General features: G+C 43.3%; 1 protein-coding gene across 1 annotated transcript in view; it reads left to right on the top strand.

The window, feature by feature from the left end:
- Positions 1 to 22,537, top strand: part of TNFRSF11A (TNF receptor superfamily member 11a) — a 281,431-nt gene that overhangs the window by 139,739 nt on the left and 119,155 nt on the right. Inside the window, exons 3-4 of the mRNA XM_069613673.1 lie at positions 3,743 to 3,868; positions 22,280 to 22,423. Of these exons, the coding sequence (XP_069469774.1) occupies positions 3,743 to 3,868; positions 22,280 to 22,423 (270 nt within the window). The remainder of the gene's footprint in view (positions 1 to 3,742; positions 3,869 to 22,279; positions 22,424 to 22,537) is intronic.

Genomic DNA, 22,537 nt, shown 5'->3' on the forward strand with positions numbered 1-22,537 from the left:
AAGACTTGTCCAACAAGTAATCAGGGATGTACATATGATAATAGTGATTGTGTTTTGAACTTATCTTACCAATTTAGTGCTAGTGTGTTTTATAAGTGTGTGTTAAATAAATAATGATATACTTTTACACCCAAGCTCTGGTCAGTGTTTGCTTGTGCTACTGTATTTCTGTACCTATTTTGTATGCTCTGTATACTGCCTAACTCTTCTTGAGGGAAGTCTGACTGCTCAGCCACAGCTACCAAGTGAATCTGTGTGGTACAGACTGCTACCAATTGGGTTTACTGCCAAACACCTGTAGTCTTAAATCTTTTGCAGTGGTCCCTAAGGGAACTGCACAGGTTTCTGCCTAACACTCCCGGAAAAAATTTGGTGTGTCTAAATAAGCAAAATAAAGAAATGCTTGATGTAATGCTTCTTAAACACTGACAGTTCCTCTGGGTAGTTTCCTTGCCATTCATTCCTTAACTCGAGCAGTGCTGTACACCATCCACGTTCTCCTCAGCAATACTTGCAAGCCAAGACATTTGCTGGGTCCCATCAGTAAGGGGTAGCAGGATTACCTGGAAGCAGTGAGCAAGGGGTAAATGTCTTGGCGATCCCCCCGCCCTTCACTCAGAGACCAGAGGGGTAGAAAGTTTGAGGATTTACACCAATAATTCATGTTTGATAAACAAAATGGTGATACACCCATTTGAGTCAATGGGAACTTTCAGGCAAGCCAAGAGTGAGACTGCGCTGCACGCACCCCAAGGGGGAGGCTTGCACTTGGTCAGCTGTAGGTCTCCTTTCTTTCTCAGCCATTCTGCACTTGGGGCGGATCCTCTGGTCAGCAATTGATGCTTCCATGCATCCTGCAGGTCAGCATCCGATTTCATTTTAAATTCTTACATTACATTGTAACTTACTTCGTCTCTCTTTTGAACTGCAAAAGGGTATTGTTTTTAACAGGGTAGCACCAGAAAAAGCAACATACAATTTCATGTGTTTGAAATAATTCCGCAGTGACTCATTTAATTTATAGCTACTGTAAGGCACAGTCTAACCACAGATATAGCTTCAGTTTCCAAAAAAAGATGCCGAAATCCTGCCGACTGCTCTGAGCTGCGTGGTGGGAACTGAAACAGTGGTTCACGGATCAATGGCTGGTGTGTGATCACTGGCTGGTACACACGGATCAATGGCTGGTGCACAATCACTGGCTGGTGCACGATCACTGGCTGGTACACGGATCAGTGGCTGGTGCACAATCACTGACTGGTACACGGATCAATGCCTGGTGTGTGATCACTGGCTGGTACACGGATCAATGGCTGGTGTGTAATCACTGGCTGGTACACGGATCAATGGCTGGTGTGTGATCTCTGGCTGGTATACACGGATCAATAGCTGGTGCATAATCACTGGCTGGTGCACAATCACTGGCTGGTGCACGATCACTGGCTGGTACACGGATCAGTGGCTGGTGCACAATCACTGACTGGTACACGGATCAATGCCTGGTGTGTGATCACTGGCTGGTACACGGATCAATGGCTGGTGTGTGATCACTGGCTGGTACACGGATCAATGGCTGGTGTGTGATCACTGGCTGGTACACACGGATCAATGGCTGGTGCACGATCACTGGCTGGTACACGGATCAGTGGCTGGTGCACAATCACTGACTGGTACACGGATCAATGCCTGGTGTGTGATCAATGGCTGGTACACGGATCAATGGCTGGTGTGTGATCACTGGCTGGTGCACAATCAATGACTGGTGCACGATCAGTGGATGATGCACGATCACTGGCTGGTACACGGATGAGTGGCTGGTACACGATCACTGGCTGGTACACGGATCAATGCCTGGTGTGTGATCAGTGGCGGTTATAGGTCAAAGATTCGAATGCAAAGGATCGAATGACAAAAGGTTCAAATCAAAAAGAACTAAAACAAAAGGGTCCGCCCCAAACCCCTTTTTTTGTGGTAAAAAACACTTTTTTCCAAAAACGGAACTCCCAAAAAATATATATTTAAAAAAAAAAAATTGACCCTTTTGTTTTAGGTCAAATTGACTTGATCCTATGGCATTCAATCCTTATGGATTCGAATCTTTGACCAGACACCATCACTGGCTGGTACATGGATCAATGGCTGGCGCAAGATCACTGGCTGGCACACCGATCAATGGCTGGTGCACGATCAATGGCTGGTGCACGATCACTGGCTGGTGCACGATCACTGGCTGGTACACACAAATCAATGGCTGGTGTGTGATCACTGTCTGGTACACCGATCAATGGCTGGTTCAAGATCACTGGCACACAGATAAATGGCTGGTGCATGATCACTGGCTGGTACACACAGATCAAAGGCTGGTACACACAGATCAACTGCTCATGCGTGATCACTTGGAGAATTACTTTAAAATTCGTACACCCTCTGAATGCCTCTGTGCATTTAAAGGACAGTGTGACCTTCTAGGAATACTGTACCTTCTAACACATAATTTCCCGGAACTGTATTATTAGACCTCTATTTTCCAATTATGCTTGGAAGGTAAATGTAAAGAACGTTTGTCGAGTTTTCAAGTCTGGTCTTTGTTTCACGCCAGGGGAGTGGGCCCATAAAATGTGGGGCTGTCACTTTATCGGCACAGCCTATCTGTTTGTGTGCCTGCCTCTCTCCCTCAAGAAATAGGCAGAGATCTGCTAAGGGCCGGCCATGTTTTGGCATCACTTAGCTTATAAAAGTAACTTTCCTGCTTTACTACAATGGATAGACAATCGAGGGCGAGGGCATGGCTGCAAGTTCAATGTTCTTGGATAAGTGGACATCCCAAATAAGCACGACTGCTCGTAACAGCAGCTTATGGCTTGGATGGGCCTTCAGGCACTTAGCTATGTGGTTCTACCGGGGATAATGCTATCATCGCCTCGCACTCACAAGCCTTGGGTTTCGGTGTGAGGAGTCCCTCTGTCTCCACCATGTCTATTTTGTTCTACTTTCGGTAGGAATTGAGCACTCTTTTGCCTTGTGTTAGTTGTTGCTACCTTGCAATAGTGAAACCCCTTTTCCTTGACACACCTTTTACTGTGTGGCAGCCCCTGTCCAATCTTCCTAACATGTGTTCTGCCGGTGGCTCTGGTTCTGAAACCCATGACAGACCTTTCATCCCACCTTCAGTAAACGCTGAAGTTATAGGATCCACCCACAGGTGGCTTCAGATTATTTGTACTTACTGCACACACTAATGCTATCTGTGTTCAACATTCTGGACTTGTGCAATTTATGTCCCCTCTATCCCATTGCATATTCCTTTACCAATCAAAAAATGTATTATTATTTATTTATTTATTTCATATTACTACTTTGAGATCGTTTGACCCTTTTCACCATTGTGGCTCGTGAAATAATGTCATTGGATATGTTTTGTTTTCGTCTAATGGTGTGACTTGTTAATTTGCTCTTGGCCCTGTCATTGGACGAATATTATCATGTTGTACTCAATAATAACATGAAATATTGTTTCTATGTCTTTTCTAAATGTGCAACAAATACTTGATACTGTGCCTTGAAAAAGACCAAACTGATCGAAACACGTGTTGGTTGTAACAGTATCAACCTCAGAATAAAACAGTAAGTGTAATGTGATTTGACTTGCCTCATTTGGAGAGCGCATGCTTTACGGGACACCATTGTTATGTTTCAATTCATGTATGTACAAACGTTATTTGTTTCTCCTTCACCCTTTTAGGAAAATACATGTCTGCTAGATGCACCGCCACATCAGCCACCGTATGTTTGCCCTGCGATACGAATCAATACATTGATGTCTGGAACGAAGAAGAGAAGTGCTGGCTGCAGAAGCTATGTGACCCAGGTAAGTGCGACACAGGCGTTCCACTGCAGATACCATGAAAAATCAGAGAGTTGGCAGCTTACTTTATTTGCAGTTTAATTTCGCACGGAGTTGGTCGCTAACATCAGTTTTTGGCCCTCACCTTACAGATGGATTGAGCCTCTGATTAGGATGCATTGCAAAGTTAAGTAATATTAAGGTCAGTAATGCTATTAACACCTGAAAATGCCAGCCATGTCATGCCCCCCCCAAACCCTTAGTCATGTGGCTACTGTGAGAGAGCCTACGCTCAGGGCCTTTACCGGTCTTTAATATTCCACTGGATGATAACAATCTTACATATCAGCTCTGCAGCAAATATAGAGCTGATCTGTAACATTGTTATCAGCCCTCATCTGGTTTTTGGCAAGAAGATTCAGACGAGGGCGATTAAAGAAGCTGAAGTGCAATAACTATAATTATTTACCAGCTCCAAAGTCAATGACGCTGTTAGAACATGAACTGGCCACCATTTTTGCCTCCTCATATTCTGTCCCCATCTCTCGCCCCCTCTGTTAAACCGCTATCCTTCTTGTTGTCATTGGTTTGAATCATATCTCTGTTCTGAGACACATTCCAGGCATGAATATACCACTAGGAAAGGAATGCATTGTGAGAAATCTAATTGTTTGGACTGCTCTCAACATTCCAAATAATATGCTAATCAAGAAATGATACCCGATCCGACTGGCTGGATTGGGTGTTAATGACCCATGGGCCCAAGTCACAGGCCGGAGCTCAGCGAGGATCGGGTATCATTACTATTAGCACCACAGATTTGCAATCTGCAAAACCCGGGGTGCTAACAGCAATGTATTTCGTATGAATGAACGGGACGCCTTGCGGCACCCTGTTAATTCATACAAAATACTTAACTAAGATGGCTGCCACTGAGTTGGAAGACTCGAAGTGGAACCCCTCTTCCATTTTCATAGCCCGAGAGGCTGTAGCAGAGGCAGCGGTTGAGCTGCCGCCACAGCAATAAGGTTAGCGGGTGGGGGGAGGGATCAGTGACCGAGGGAAGGGGAGGGTGGGGGAAAGATGTTGGGGCAGCAGCCATTAGGTTGCACGTAACACAGGCTTGCATCATTAGATTCAGCCCGTGATCCAAGTAACCTAATTTATTGGTTCCCTCGCCTGGTTGTTAATGAAGGTTTCATCATACCAGTTCAACGTTTCGATGTTCAGTCTCATAGGTTGGGTATGTTGGTAGATTAGATTGGCATTTCAGACAAAGCTTTCACAATGAATTCCCCCTTTTCATACCTAAAACCCATTTTATCTAGATTAGTTATCACATGTAAACATGTAATTCATCAAAAATAAGTAATGCATAATATGTTGCAAATTGTTGCAGTTGTTAAAATTAATGAAACCTGCTGATCAGACATTAAATGTGCCCAGAACAGTTTGGGTCCTACAAAGGCCATCTTATCTACAACATATCCAAAATGATGAGGTGTCTCCATGAGAGTTGTCGAGCAGATTACATACAAATATTTTAAGGTTTCCACTTCTGCTCAGTCGTAGGAATTTTTTGATAAGCTCCCATAATTTCACAAATTTCTAGCGGATGAAATCGCGAAATCATAACTAACCTTCATATTTCTTTATCCAAATTGTTTACCCATGTCTGTTCCCATTTCTATTCAGGTAAACCTTTAATATACTTATTTTTCCCTGAATTGCAATCCAATCAAAACTATTTCAAATATCGCAATATCTTTTGCATTTTTAAAATTAAGATGCGTTTTTATAAATCATCTGACAGTCAATATCTGTTTTAATAAATGTCTTGTTACACATTTCTACAAGTTCCAAGAGAGGTATATTCTGCCGTAATTCCTTGACTTCCTGTAAAACATTAAATAAAGAATGGTTTTGAACCTATAATACAGAACATGGCTCGTTATTAAGACCATACTATCTAAGAAATAAATGCCTAATTGTGCTCTAATGAGTTTGATAAATATAGTCTTGGGTAACCAAAATGCAGACTTCCATATTTTTCTCATCAGCATCTGAAGCCAAGTCAAATATTTTCCAATTCAATTTCAGCGCCATATAAAATACTAGAAAGCAGCTTCTGGCAATATGCCACGATATGAGAACATAAGGAAAACCCTTGGTACAGGTTATCAAATCTCCTCTAGATTTCCATCGTAGCCACAGCCTTTCTTATAATCTTTTCCTGGCTGGTCTTGCTCACTTTCCCTTTGGAGATCCAAGAGTCTAAGTATAGAAGGCTGTTGACCGTTTCAAGTTTTTTTCCCTAGCCGTGCTTGTTCCACATATTTCTCTTATTTGTAAAGCTCATAATTTTTGTTTTTTTATGTTAATTTCAAACTTATTTTCAATACACTGCCAAACTTCAGTGAGGCTCCTTTTTAGCCCCACCTGTGTGTTTAAACATGGCAATGTAATCAGCATGCACCATGAAACAGGAACACTGTCAATCTTTGCTGGGACATTCTTACAATTAGATATGGCCCCTCCCAAAACTGGTACATACAAAATAAATAGACAGAGGGTAAAGTTCACCCCTGTTTTGACCCTATATTGGTTTCAATCTTTTCCGAGTTCGTGTCCTCATAGTTTATCTTGTTTTAACAGTTTGTATAAGTATATAACCCAGTTTAGAAGACCTCCGTTTTTCCACACGAGGATAACTTGGCTAGAGTCTACGACAATCAATCTTATCAAACACTGCAGTCAAGTATAAGAAAGCAGGTGATCAGTAGTTAGGGCACTTGAGCTTAAAATCCACTGCGCTATGTAAGTGAACTACTGGGTATACTAGTTTTCTAATGCACATACCAAGCTGGGCGTGCCATGAAGGGTTTAGGCGGTGCCCCGTTGTCTCCAGATAAGTGAAGTACCTTTAATGAACCAAAGTGTCTCTGGCATTAGCGTGCTGGTATGAAAAAATATATAGTACTAATTGGAAAAAAAATACTCTTTGTGAACATTAATTTGAACTTGTATAGTAACACCACAATTAGAGAATTATATGAAGCCAATTGTTAGAACAAAGAACTCACATGGAGCCACAGCCAACTCGTGTTTCGACCCCCATGAGTCTTTTTCAAGGCCTTACTATTGGGTCTATTGATAATGTTGTTGTATGGAATAAAAAGAAGGCTGCATGCACTGGCATTCCAATATTTTAGACACCTTGCACTTTTAGTAGGTTTAAAACAAATGATTGCAGACAGTGCTTAGCCCTTTAAGGAATCCTGTAAGGAGTTTGGGCACAATGTTTTCAACTTTAGCCCACTTATTTAATTCTTTTAATAATAAAGACTCAAAACCCTTGCTTGAGATGTCTAACAAGGCTATTAGCCTAATTTATGTGGCTTTTCTTTGTGTTGCAGCATAACAGATTAGCACAATTTCAGATTCAGTCGAGCTAGATGGTAAAGGTCCTGTGTTTTTGATAATACTAAAGAGGCCAGTAAAAATATTGTACAAAAAATTAATTAGGTTGGCTTTTCAAAACAAGGTTTCAAAGGGCATCCTGTCCAATGGCCCTGATGTTTTGTACAGTCTTTATACTTTCTAAGACCTTTTGCCTAGACTAGGCCCCACTTAATTTTGGGACAGGGTTTAAGACTGATGGCTCCATGTTATTATCTTGGTCCCAAAACCTGGCCTAATATAACTCGCCCATTCCTTCTGCAAGATCCCATTTATCAGGGTGACCTATGGATTGTTATCTCTATTTGACACCCAGGCCAAAAAACCTCTCTCTTTCTTAGCTATTATTTTCATCATGCATACCCATTTTCCATATTTCTCAGTTTTTAAATATGATTGTAACCAATATTTGTAATGCTGTTTTATTATATTGTTGTCACAGTCAAATCATCCCCCATACCTCATTTTGAAATGTGCAACTGTCTTAACCATCTATCCATTGCTTATTTCTTGTTAACAATAAGCATTATCAAACTCTTTTACGGTCTAATTCATTAAGAATAGTCTTACACAATATCTTGGTTAAGGAAGTAAACAGTGTAAAATACACAATTTACTTCTGGATATTTTTCCTAGTGCTCTTTCAGCTTCATAGTTTTGCGGAGCTAGCTGCAGAGGTAGCGCAGTCTGTTGCAGTCCACTCTGCTTGAGCTCCTGAGTCTGTCTACAGTTCCTGTTCTTTTTGTGGGAGGACCCATACATACTGCCTGAAGCCGCGGAGTTGCCACCGAGCTAGCTGCAGAGGTAGTGCAGTCTGATGCAGTCCATGGCAGGACTGACAGACTGCCCTACTATGGAGGCTTGCACACCACAAGAGACTTTTTTTTCCCCCTGAGACTATACGAATTGCTGGAGAAGAAGAAGAGAGGAGATGTCTACGTAGCTCACGGCAGGTTCAGCCTAGACAGGTTGTCCTCCCCGCCCGCCAAGCACTTAGACCTCACCGTCCATCGCGAGGCTTCGTTACAGCAGGAGCTGTGCACGGCAGCTAACTTAAATACCTCAGAGATTTTGATCATACTACCTGCAAACGAGCAACCAAATGAAATTGAACAGTGCCCTGTTACCTCAACCGACGGCACTCATCCGAACCAGGCGGAAAATAACAACATGAAAGGAGTTCCTCCCATCTCCAATGCCAACCCCCACCCTCTCGAGCGGTCTGCTACAATTCATTTCGGGGACTCGCATGGCCGACTTTCCACTGACAGCCGCCCAGTGCAGCCTGTCAAAGGGCGGACAAGAGGGAAATGGCTGCCGCGAGTTTAGTCGCTGCCAGTGCGAACTCTGAGGTGCCAAAGAAAGGGGGCAGTATGGAAATGTCATCTGCTAAAAGCTCCACCTTGGGTAAGATGTCCGCCCCTCAAGCATTTGCAACGCCTGGCTTGGTTGATCTTCCTTCGACGTGCGATGACACGGGAGCCGCTCCGCCATTTTGCCATCATCAGCAGAAGAGCCCGCAAGGTGCGTGCACGGACCCAGCAACGTTATCGGAGCCTATCGCGGTTGTGGCTCAGGTTCACGCTGCCCAGAACGAGGTCCCACTTCCGCCTCCAAAAGGCATCCGGCATCATCAAGAGGCAACAAACGTCTGCCCTGATGTTGGAAGTGCAGGAAACAAGCACCCATCAGCGGTGTTCGCCCGTGACGAACAATCGACTGCATTCCCCCAACATGAGCCAACTGAAGAGGGAGCATTGGCTTAACCAACATCAACAACAAAAAATAAAAGCAAAAATGTGGGCAGAAATAAACATTCAACATGTCTAAAAAAGAAAAGCCCGTCCAAACCGACAGTCTGTCATCAAAGGAAAACGTCAGATAACTCCCTTTCAAAAACATCTCTATGCAATTCCTTAAATGATTCTTTTTCCAGACAGGGAAAACGAAAATATGACGTTTAGAAGAACTAACAGACGCAGAGATTTTGGACGCTATAATGGAACCTTCCTCAGTGCCAAAAGCATGCAAAACTTCCTTGATAACTAGTAAAGTCATCATACAGAAAACTGTGCCCCTTTTTTCGAAGTCCTCCCAGTACTACCAATTTTCCCCCCATATGAGCCTAACATGAAGTCGATTTCTGTTACAAATGACATCACCGGACCTATTGTTGAAAATGCACAGGTGCCCCCTGAGACTGTGTCTCCAAGACCTCATTCTGGGGCGGTCACAGCGCTCATCCTACAGCCGCTGCCAAAAAAGAGCTTAGACAACACTGAACCTACTATTGAAGAAGCACAGATGTCTCTCGAGTCTGTCTCTCCAAGCCCTCATCCTGTGGCGGTCACAGCGCCCATTCCACAGCTGTTGCAAAAAAAAGAGCTTGGAGATGAAGACTCCGAGTGAAGTGCAACCACTGGGCCTCTTCCCTGAAGCACTTATAACTGAGGAACTCACTCAACCATCAATCCAAGAAGAACTCGGCCAAGGCTCTTTAGCGCCCCACAAAATTCTAACTCCAGCAGAGTCTATTTCTCCCTATTTGGACCGGGCTATCAATCCCTAAAGAAGTTGCTACCTCCTCAGCAGTTCTACGATTCTGCACAATCTACGCCCACCGAAATTTCATTTGCAACAACAAAAGAAACTCCGACAAAGAAGGCTGACATGATAACAATAATGTCAGCTATCACAATAGCTCTAGCGCCTTTTGCAAAATTGTATGAGGCCCTGAATAACACATTAAAAGATCAAACCACCCGAGTGTCTCTGATGCATACTAAACTGACTTATTTCGAAGGGTATATCACAGAAAAAGAAAAAGGCACCAGAGATCAACACGAAAAAATGGCGGCCCCTCCAAATTCCTGCCCAATTCTTGAAAACCAATTTCTGCTTGCGGACAAATCCAGTAAAGAGTCAGTAGACCTAGCAATACAAACAGTCCCTCAATTATCTCAAGAAAAGACACAAAAACTTTACAGTTGGGGGCTGATGCTTCTTTATTTACTGTAAACATTTTCAATTTTCAAAAAAAGCAGGCTAACAAGGAAAGTGCTGAAGAACCACAACTCTTTAGATTTGCGGGAAACCTCCAATATTGCCAAAAGTCTCAAAATCACCAAGAGGAGAAAAAAGGAGGAGCTCTCCAAAAACCAAATCAAGCAGACCACCTCCCCATCCTCATTGGATCTCCTATAAAAAAAGTCTCGACCTTAAAGAAGGTTCCAGCATTCAACAAATTGTTAGAAGTGACACGTCCAAGAAAGGGAGGGGTGGAGAGCTCCCACAACCAACAGGTGGCATTAAAGATAAAGCATTCTGAAAAATCTGACGCAGCTTTACTAGCCAGGCCAGGTTTCCTAACGACACAGAGGCCTGCGCAATATTTAGAACAAAAATCACCAACTACAGTTGAAGATTTCCTGGCAGACGAAAATCTTATGAATATCACGTTACATCGGACCCGAGAAAGGGGGTGACCATGGGAAAATCACGACAAGAAAAACAGAAGCCGACTTGAAAAAGGCTGGTGTTCCGGTCTCCAAAAAACGCACGCATAACATTGACTATATCCCTCGAATTCCATCCGAGGAGAATACTAGAACACCAAGAGGCCCACATTTCTTCAAAAACCAGTACCCATCGCAAAGTCGACAACCCAATAGAGTTGAATCAACCCAAAGAAAAAGAGAAGAGCAAAGGGATGACCGCCACCCAGAACGACTGACTGGAGAAATTCCCCTACCCAAGGGAACAAGCTCAAATAGAGCAAACAACAAACATTCCTATCATTCTCACCATCCAAATGCAGTCCGGAGGGGCGAGCGGTTGGCTGGAAAGGAAGATATGGCTAGACATCTCCGCCACCGGCAGCCTCCTCTGACAACATTTTTTAAGTTGGAACAGATTCCGAGGAACTCCAAAGCATTAACATTAGTGGAGCCTTATCATGAACCACAGAAGGCAAAGGCTTACCTCCACATAAGAGCTACTGCCCTAGGGCCTCTGATCAAAGAAGGAGCTGAAGACATTCTCAAAAGAGGTTATTATGTCACAGAGCTACAAGGGAATCCACAGGAATCATTACCACAAACTGACTGCAGGCTCCCTTTGGTCCAACGTCCACACTATAGGTCAAAAACGGAAGCTTACAACAGGAGCAGCTGTCAGCTCCAAAAAACACCTGTGAGCGATCTGCCCAAGCAAAATAACAAGATCACTGAAAATGGCTCTTTAAGGGCAATAGACTCCAAGAAAGAAGAGAGACTTCCAAGAAAAAGCCTGGAAAGACAAATGAAGGTAGCTCGTTTCCAGAAGCTTCAACCCAGATTATGGACAATAGACCGACAGATGTGGCTCACCCCAAATTTTTAACGCCGGAACTCTCAACAACTGAAAACAATTCTTCAACATTTGCAGCGATTAAACAACTTTGGCTAATAGATACTCCATCCATGGGCAGATTTGCTACAGTCGCTTCACCAGCAATCAAAGGCCGATTGGGTCGCCCCTCGGCAGGACTTTTAGTGGCGGTTCATTCTGGTAGCGGACTCTCTATTCAAAAACATCTCTCGTTCACCCAGAGCCACTTATCGGTTCTGGTGAAGTGGGAACGCTTCGATCTCTCGCTGGGAATATTCGTGGCCACTTGGCTCGTCATAATCACAACATATTGGAATCCTCAGACTATTATAGACAAGAAGTTCCTAAGCATCATAGAAACGGAAATTGATGGAATCTACGCTGGCTCTGAAGCTGCACTTATAATAATATGTGGAGACTTAAATGCCAAATGCCCGAGATCTCAACAAACCCTTGAACCAAAACGAACACAAACTTTGGTGGACTCTCGTGTGGCAAAAGTTAATGGACTCCAGAAATTTCCACAATATTGACCAGGCATTCCCCAAAGCTGACCAAATTCCAACATGGGAAAGAGGTGCCCAAAAGGCTACAATTGATTACATCTTCGCCTTGGAGGCCATGCTCAACTTGGTCACATCATTTTAGATTATACGAGCTGAAGCTAGTGACTACAACATCCTCAAAATAACATGGCTTACAGAGTCCATTATCAGATCGAAGATGACCGAAGAAGTTGAACCCACAAACCAAGGCAACTGCCTGAGAATAACGGTCGAAAGAATCGAAGCACTTACAGCAAATTATACAAGTCAACTCGCCCCAAAAGACCAGTGGGGTTCGCCGCAAATTGACTATCAACCGCTATTAATACCATATCAGACCAGCTTTCCTAAAATGACGCATTCAAAACAAACATCTTTCCACCAGTATGATAAATTGCTGGTGGTTAAACGTCGAATCATCAGGAAACTAAAGAGACAAGTAGCAAAATCCAACTCGGATCTTCTGCAAAGAACACTTCAAGAAGAACTAAAGAAGTATAAATCCTGGTTGAGATTCTACCGAGGAACCCTCTACCAGCAAGACTCCGAGGAGATGCTGAGGAAACTGTCAGGGAGGAATTCCTGAGAATTCTGGTCATTGGTTAAAGGGGCTGATCGAACACCGGAGCTCATGTTGGCAAACAGTGTGCCTGAGGAGAGATGGAAGTCCCATTTTACCGCATTATTCCAACTTCCTCCTCATACAATTAGGTCTCTAGCGAAATCTCGGAAAACAAACTCGGAAGACTTTTCAAACAAAGTTAACATCGAAGCGACTATAAAGAAACTCAAACCTTCCAGAGCTCCGGGCCCGGATGGAGTTACCAATATTGACCTAAGGAATCACCCCGCGGAATGGGCATTTTTCATCAGCATGGTATTTAAAGAATGTTGCCAGCCAAGGTCCATTCCCAGGTCATGACCTCTTCCGTGGTAGTTCTGATCTTTAAAAAGGGAGATAGTTCTGACCCTCGCAAGTATCGCCCAATAGTCCTGCTGGACACGATTGGAAAGATATACAGATCCCTTCCCTTGAGAAGTTTTCAACAATGGGCAACACCCCCCCCAAGTGCCGACCCCTTTCACACAGGGTTCATGAAAATCTCTGGCACCACGGTAAACATTATGATGTTAAGCATCGTAAAAAACAAGATCATGACCGGAAAAGCGAGGGTGTTCCTAGCCTTTATAGATCTCACTCAGGCTTTCGACCAGATCGACAGAGTGATGCTGTGGACAAAACTGGCAAATTGGAACTGCCCAAATCAAATCTTAGAGCCAATTAATGCTCTCCATTCTTCGACCTCAATGAGAGTGAAGCTAAACCAAAAAGGCCTCTTGTCAGACGAAATACTAACTTTTTTGGGTGCCTACAAATAAGAGAGCAGTACCATCAGAGCCTTTCCACCTAAAATTGGGGAGACAGTGGTGTCCTGTTTATTATACGCTGATGACATCATCATCTTAGACCAGACCTCGATTGGTCTGCAGAGGCAACTGAACATCTTGGCCTGCTACATATCTAAGAACAACCTCAAGATAAATAAAGAAAAAAACTAAGATAATGATTCTAGAAAAAACATCTAAAAAAACAAAGACCCACCACTGGAATCTCGACAACATCAAAATCGAAGTGGTACGGGACTTCAAGTACCTGGGTGAAATGGTAGACAGCTCTAAATGCAAAGCAACAATGCAGATTCATCTATGGGAGAAGACGCAGAAACTAACCACTCAAGCTTGCGTAATGGACAAAAAATATGGTTGCTTCTCCCTGATGCCAGTCTTAAAGTTTTACAAGGCAAAAGTCGTTCCATGCTTGGCATATGGAGGTGAAGCTATGCCTACAATTCCCTCAGGCATATGGCAAAAATTGGAATGCCACTTTTGGTGCAAGGTCCTGCAACTCTGGAATTCGACCTCCGTTCTAGTAATCAGGAGAGAATTAGGTCTACTGTCCCTGAAAGCAACAATTGAAGCAAGTGAAATGGCCTTGTTCAGGAAAGTGATAATCCCGGAATCACCACCACTTTATAACATGATAAACAACGAAAAGAAGGGTGGCGGATGCAAGATGTTAACAACATGGGCAGAAAAGAAAAGATCTCAACTAGACCATATTGCATGCACAGAAGAAGACTTGGTGCAGAATCCAACAAAAGTAAAGAGAAAAATGGATCAGGCGGACTGGATTGAAACACAAGAACTGGCTGGGAAAAATAGGCTAGTTGGCCATCTTCCTATGCCGATCAAAAAAATACACAAAACAGAGAAAATTGTCATGAGGTTTCCAGACAAATCGCTGAGGCACGCCTTCTTAAGGGCTTGCTTAAATTTACTTCCCACCAACTAAATTTGGGCTCTGAGAGGCTTATCATTAAACAGCTCATGTTGACGCTGCAAGGATGTGTCCATGATAGAATCAGTTAGGCACCTTCTGATGACTTGCCCGGAAATTTAGTAAAACATATCTTGGGCCCTTACTAGAGCCATGCGTTCTCCGAGAAGAAGAAGTATGGTGGAGTCGTCTAGTAAGCAGTGAAAAAAGTTCTTGGTCAGTTGCCACGGCAAAGATCCTGCAAGCGGCTCTGGCTGAATGCACTAAAAGTGTAACAATTCCAGCTTCTCTCTGGCGAAACAAGAAAGGAGAACAAGTAGAAATAAACAAGAAATAAACCCCTAAAAAGCAAATCCTTTTGCTCCCACATATCTGCACATTTAGCGTTAAAGTCATGACCTATTATTAGGCGAGCAGAAGGGTAAAATGTTTTCCATTTGGTTAATGTAACTATGAGCTTGTTGGTAACCTGCGAGCAGTACCTACCTGGCGGGCTATAAACGGGCGGGCTATAAATGTTCATAATAATACAATTTACACCAGAGAAAAAGAGAGCAAGGACATGTCTACTCCTAATTTCAGAATCCAAGAGATAACAAGCCCATCATCTTTTAGAGCAATAGGAGGACCATCTCGCTGACGTCCTATACAGCCCTCATAGCGGACAAAAAATGTATCGTATGGCCATCTATTTCAGGTTTAGTAGTGAGCCAGGTTTATTGAAGAAGGATTACATCATACTGAGTTAACTTAATCATGACTTGACCTTTATACAAAAATCTGTTGAAACCCTTCAATTACAGGAAAATAAAGGTCATACTCATAGCACTACTTTGTTTGAGTAATCTGTCTCTCTTCCCCATATGCCATATGAAAACTGATCTTTATATTACACTAATTGTTTTTATACATGATCTCCTGGACCCTTCCCTGGGAGCCCGTTCTACCACGCCACCTGCCTGCACATGCATATTCTTAAAAAAAGAGATCTATTGAAATACACATCAATTCCTCTTACCAAAAAGGCACTTCTAACTCTGACATTATTCGTTGTTAACCTATTGATGATATCAAACGGAAGTCAACTAAAGATGTCACATTTAGAACTGGGATGTTCACCTGTGTGATATCTTCCAAATTTAGAGCCCCTAATTTTTTGATCCCCTTAAACAACTTTAACGTTCTGGAAAGTCCAACTCTTGTCATCTGACGCATTAAACTGTGAGGGATGAATCTCCAGATTATTTTCCTGAAGAGACTCAGATAAACGTACAGATTGTGTCTCCTGTATTTCACTTGCAGATATATTTACAGCATAGTCTCGGGAGGATAGCTCAGGAGCAACATGCTCACCTTGGAAGAAAGACGACACGAAACAACACAGGTTCGATTCCCGGGTCTGCGCTTAAAAATCTCAGGGTATTAAGCGCGTTATGAATAACCAATAATATATCAACCATGCTCTGATTGTTAATATTAGCAATGGTTCTATGGACCCTTTGAAGGGTTTTGTAGAAAAGACATTAGTAATGGCTGCAGACACAAAAGTAATATTTTACTTTTTTTGGAAAAATGTTTCATTAACACAGGTGTGTTAACTATTACATATTAAGTGACAGCCGCAGTTGTTACTAGGCTTTCCTCTTCATATCTCTCTAGCCTAGTTTCTTGTTTTACTGGTGGTTGCTGTGACAGTTCAGTGCTCCAACATGCGGTCCTTACTGACTTAGGGTGAGGTTGCAGGCTTTTTGAATGAGCTCTGGTCTTTTTTCTTTGGACTTTGCGTCTATCAAAGCCTGTGTTACCTTTTTCTTGTATTAGGTAAGGTAAGTAGACTTACATAGCCTTCTGCTGCCAAAAATGTTGCATCCTCTGCGCGTGGCTCTGTAAGAGAGAGGGGAGAAGGGTATTAGTAAGATAGTGTGAAGTCAGATGCAGAAAACCTGTGGTGTTGATGATTGCAGGTCAGATGATCCATTAGCTGAGTGTTGATGTGGTAACTGTGTGTTCCTGTGATGGTAATACACATATCAGGGCCAGTTAGCCTTAAGGGCAGCCCCTTGGTTGCGAGCAGTGCTAGTTTGGTTTGTTCATAGTAGATGAATAGGTTAGGGGTATGTTCAATATACTAGAACTAGAGGGTCATCGTGTGAGTGAGGTGTACGTTTGCAAGATATTAATAGTGAGGAGTTAGATGAGGCAAGAGAGGGATGGGAGAAAGGGGTGGGGTTAGGCTTGGGCCACTTCCTGAGGGTTGGTTGTAGAGTACTTCTTTCAGCAGAGAATTTGTGCTCTGCTTCATTTCGGTGCCGCAGCGGATGATCCACAATCCAGTGGGTGTTTTATCCATAGAGGTCTGTAGTGGATTACAAGGCATGACATGTAGGGATCAGATCCTAAGTAGGATTAAGATTTGAGGATTAAAGCGGATATTTGTATGAGATAATAGTTTCTGAGATGTGACGCCCTTCAACCTATTAAGTCATACAACCTTTGAAGTTAGAGGAGAGGCTTGTGATTGATGTTAACAGGGTCGAGAAGTCTCTTAGGTTGTATTGACAGTTTAGAGTGTTTTGTGAGGCAGGCTAGATATATTTCCAAGTACTGCACATGGTGGGGTCTTGGGCAGTTACTTGTTTTGGAGCTTATGGTTAATTGTTTGTTCTCTGCTTAAGTTAGTTGATGATCCATGTCTTGAGTTGGTTTCTGAATATTAAGTGTTTTTCTTCCATACCGAGTGTTTCCTGGCCAATATATAGAATGAGGATTCTCTGTTGTTCCCTCGGGACTTCGACTAATGGAGTGATACTGGACCTTAGTGTCCAGGAGGGAATGTAATGCTGTAACATCTCTCTGAAAGAAAGTGTATCCTTTGTGTCATAAGAGCGGTAGGAGTAATTGGGCTGCTGCATTTTGTATTTTTGTAGCTTTCTCAAGAGATATTCCACATGTCCGAGATAGAGACTGTTTGCATGGTCCAGTTTTGTTATCAATAGAGGAATCACATCCATGCTTTTTTGGCTGAATGTTAGATAATCTATAATGGGATTTACAGTGTGGTATTGGAAGAAGCAGTTTCTGAAAATGGCTCTCACCTGTTACTCAATTTTGAGAGCATTGTCCATCATGGATCCAAGATTCCATCCCAGGGAGGATGGTATTGGGCCTGGGCCAATCTCATAGGGCCTGGCAGTTGAGGCAGTTTTAGAAGGTCCTGGATCGCAAATCATTGGTTCAATTTTGGTATGTTGAATGTAATCTGTGCTTCCAATTGTGCACAGCATGTTTGTATGTCTGAGGAATTTGTTATCAGACTGTTCTGAAATGTGTACATTATTTGTGTGTCATCTGCATAGGTGTAACTTGTGATACAAGTGTGGTTGATGAGGTGCCAAAGGGTCTGTCATATAGTTGTCGAAAGGAAGAGGCGACAGTGTGGATCCTTGGGATATCTCGTAGGTCAGTGGGAATTTCAAGGGAGCCTTGAAAGTGTTTTCTGTTCTACCATGAGTTAGGAAGGGATCCAGTGAGAAGTTGTTCCTTTGATTCCAGTGTCTTCCAGTCCCTGTAGAAGGATTGCTTGACTGATGTTATCAAAGGCAGCTGATAGGTCCAGAAGGATGAGTGCACTCTGAGTTTCCATCTGCGTTGTTCTTGAGTGTGTTCCAGAGTGAACATAGAGTTGATTCTGTACACCTAGCCTGAACCATGAATGGCCTCATCCAGGAGGTTCTTTCTATGAAATCCTGGAGTTGACCAAATATGAATTTTTCCAGTGAAAGGGCTGTATGAGATGGGGCGGTAGGTAGCAGGATAATTTGGGTGAGCTGTGGGTTTATTGAGCAGTGGTCTGATGTAACCAGACTTCAGTAGAGGTGGGACATTCCTAGTGTTGATGGAATCATTAAAGAAGGGTAGGATTACAGGCATCCATTCCTGCTGTATTGCAATGGATTTGAACCTATTGGGAGGGCATGGATCCTCTGGGATTCTGTAGGATTGCACAAGTCCATGATGGCGAGAAGCTCCTCTATCGTGGGTAGAATTGCAGTTAGAGAGGGCAGGATGGAAGCATGAGTGATGTTTCATTGGCGGGGGATCCAACTTTCTTTATGCTGAAGTGGGCTGTAATCAAATGCTGTGTTCAATGAAACTCTGTCATGCAATGAAGTAGTAGTGGCTTGACAAATACCCTCTTTGGTTCCCTTCTCCTTCTCCTCACCTGCACTTGGTTCTTCTGATGAACTGTCTGTGTCTATGGCTCTCCTTTCTCTCCAAAGGTCCAGTCCTTTCCGGTTGAGTTTGGAACGAGCTCCACTGGAAGCCACCCTGCCCGCTGTCAAACAGCAAGGCAGAAGGGACCCTCAGGGAGTCCGCCCCCAATCCCAGGGAAAAGCGTTGGCTGAAAAACCCTGGTGTGCTTGGATGTTGTCGCCCTACGAATATCGAGGCTGAAGGCTTTCCGTTGATGTGGATGAGAGGACTTCAATTCCCAGAAGACACCGCTGAAGTCGAGCTAACGTACGTAGCTCTGTTTGGATGAAGACCGTAGCAGAGGAACGAGGAAGAGGTCTGCAGAAGGCTGCGATGGGAAGGAGCATACAATCGTAGATGTATGTACAACAAGTTAGTATAGAGCATTAGAGCGGTAGAAGGATCAAGGACGACAAAGTGGGAGGAACTGAGGAGTTGAGGAAACACCAAGAGAGATCAAAGGCTCAAGTGGGGAAAAAACAAGGGGAGTCAGGGAGGAGCACTAGCGTACAAAACCTGGCGAGGAAAGCAAGGTTGCAACGCCACGATTACCGCGAGTGACGCCTATATATATGCGTCATGACGTTAATGCGTCATGACGGTAACGTGCAGTACGTGGGAAACTAGACCGCTGGTGGAGGAACGGAATCAGCCCTTCCATCGGCTCCATAGCTTCCATGGAGCGCGCGTCATGACAAACTCTTCCATTTTTACAATCTCAGAGTTCAATGATGTTTGCATAGGATTAGGAGCATCTTCCACTTGCTTAATTCTCCTCTAGTCCATGTTACACTGATATATATCAAGCACAAGTTCTGATCAATCAGCCGCTTTAAAACAGAGGACTGCAACAAATCTTCTGAACATGAGGAACAATTATTATTCTTACTCTGGCTTCTCTCCATATCGAGAGCATTCTGAATAAAGGTAGTTTGTTCTTTGAGATCACTTAGTGAATCGCTGTGCATGGTAACATCAAAGTAAATATTTTAATAGAAACACACCTATATTGTAACATTATATGCAAAGCTCTCATAGACGAGTGCGGGGAGTGGATGCATTATACTTAGATGTAGGACACAAAAAGTGTAGATCTATTGCAGCCAATGCTTTTGTAAATGAACTATCAATCATGCCAAGGCCTTTATTAATGCCCTCTTATCGCTGGCCCTTTATATTCCCTGTATTTTGCTCTACCTCGTTATTGCCATCTATAATTTCCATTTGTTCGGTGCTATGCAATGCTTCCTTTTCCTTTTCGAGGATTTGGTAGGTACCAATGTAGGAATCATCGAATCTAAGTGATCCGGCCGTGGCGGAATTTACTGCGGCCGGAACGTTTGCATGAGAAAGGTGCGAACTACCAAAAGTTTGCACCTTTCTCATGCGAACACTCATACATACTCACACCCACACACACAATACACCCATAACACTCCCCCACCCACACCCTCAGCACACCCCCACTGTCTGACCCTGAAGCCTCATGCATTCCTTTGTGTACCCTTAATTAAAGGTTTGGGGAAGCCTCATATTTTAGGTTTAACTGCTCCAAAACCTTTGTCCTCCCAGTTACTGGCACTTATCACAAGGAAATAATAAACTATCTAGGGTTTGGAGTTCCAGGGAACTAGGAGACATTCTGGCAACTTATATGAAGAAACAGGCAGATAAAATGAAGCCCAACATCCCACAATGAGCAAAATTGAAATTAACCTTGTGGGGAAAAATCAGTACCATAAAGATGTTTGTTCTGCCTAAATTGCTGTACATGTTTAGCATGCCCCCATGAGAGTAAAGAAGCAAGAAGTGCCCCTTAGCAACAATGTCCTCTCAGCATTTATATGGGATGATCCAAAGACCCCCAAAAGTCCCTGGTTCTCCACCTGATTTGGAAACTAGTTCTGGGAGGTTTGGCTTTCCATAAACAGACAACGAATATAGAGAATGTGTGCCGCAAGCACTTCACATCTGGTTATCCACTCCTCTGGCCATCTGACCCCTCCTGGTGTGACCTTGAAAGAGCCTCATCACACTCCCTCCCTCTTGAATCCATTCTATCTTCTGACTCTACCATGCCTGGTTGCTCCATCGGCTAGGATTACATCAAGCTGAAAGATTTCCCATGAGCAGGTGTTTTGGGTGGGGAGGAGAAGGAACTTGGTGCAAATGGCCATAGGGATAAGCATGGCAATGGGCAGTCAATGGGTGGGCAAATAACCAAACAACACCTACAAGCTTTGTGTCCCTCCCCATGTGCCATTTCAACCTATATGCACTCTAATGCAATAGTGTCGGCTTATAGGTGGCTCTGCGACCTAATACGCCAAACTAACCAGCCCAACTGTGGATCTCTTCAAAGCTCGGCTTAAACTTCACTTGCTTGCTAAAGAGAGAGATCGCCCTGCCCTCTCTCCCATCCTCCCTACCTTACCCCATACGCCTCTTTTGTAACCATTGTTTGAATTTGTACCTGGTATACGTCCTAATATTTTTACACCATCAAAAACTGGCTCACTACTTGTTCTCATTTGTATGCTATTGTACAGGCACCCTTTCTGGAATGCTTCGACTCTCTGTAAATGTGTTATTGTTAGTCATATCTGTTCGAAATTGCGAGCCCAGTTCTTCAAATAAATACAAATACTTGCGTTCTGTACTCATACTCAGGAAGCTATTAATATGGACTTAACAGTATGATGTTATTATTTGCCGCTCATACGGAGACTTGGTTATTTTTTATACTTGCCGAAAGTTGGGTGTGATGTTGAACCTTCGACATTTTAGTTAACCAGGGTAACCTGCAAAATAACCTCTTGTCAATAAGGTGTCCATACACAAAAGGCTATATAGAATATGAAAGTCATATATATTTCCAGTTTACAAATTAAATTGACCAAGTTATTGCCTAGTAATTGGTTGAACAAGACTGTCATCTGTATCTGCACGATTAGGGAACGTGTTTTGTGGAAGGATTACAATACATTCCATATAATTGTGTTCATGTTAAAGGATATTTATACCACGCACTATCACCACCGGGGTGGTCCCCTGGTGCTCTGGCAGTTCTAAAAAAAAAAAGAGTGTCAGTTGGGGTGTGTTAGTAGGACAAAGTTTGGAGAATGAGCAAGGGAGCTGTGATGTGCTGTTAGCAGCTTCAGTTCGGTTAACACCGTTCGCTGAGCTTTTGGTGCGGTGTCCGGTCGGTATCCGTCGTGTGCTATTGTGTAAGGTATGTGTGGTTTGTTTGTTGTTGCAGTACTAAGGTGCTAAGGGTTCCTTCCATTAATGACTGCGGGAGTGGGCAGAGCCTACACAGATTTCTTATGGGAATTCAGGACGAACATAGAGGCCCTTAGCACTAGAGTGCTTGTTAAACAGGCCAATCCTTGAGCCGGTCACTGCGTTGCAGTTGCTGGTTTGCAGGCATTATGAGGACAGCCATTCAGTCTGTTCATTTTCTCCTTGTAGGGAAAGGATTAGCAGTGTTGAGCCGTGGGAACAGTACCTTGGAAAGAAAGTGTGCCTGCACCCCAGGCTATCACCTGAATCGTGACTACGAGTATTGTATAAGAAACACTGAATGCGATCCCGGATTTGGAGCTCAACGGCCACGTAAGAATGTTTTGTTGTTTTTACTTTTAATGAGTTCTTAAAATAGACTGTAGCCAAAACCCAAGACGCTCGCCTAGTGCCCTTGTAAATTGATTATTGGCCAGCGTCATGTTA

The sequence above is a fragment of the Ambystoma mexicanum genome, chromosome 5p (genome assembly GCF_040938575.1).
Source record: "Ambystoma mexicanum isolate Mex_15411 chromosome 5p, UKY_AmexF1_1, whole genome shotgun sequence".
Classification (NCBI taxonomy): domain Eukaryota; kingdom Metazoa; phylum Chordata; class Amphibia; order Caudata; family Ambystomatidae; genus Ambystoma; species Ambystoma mexicanum.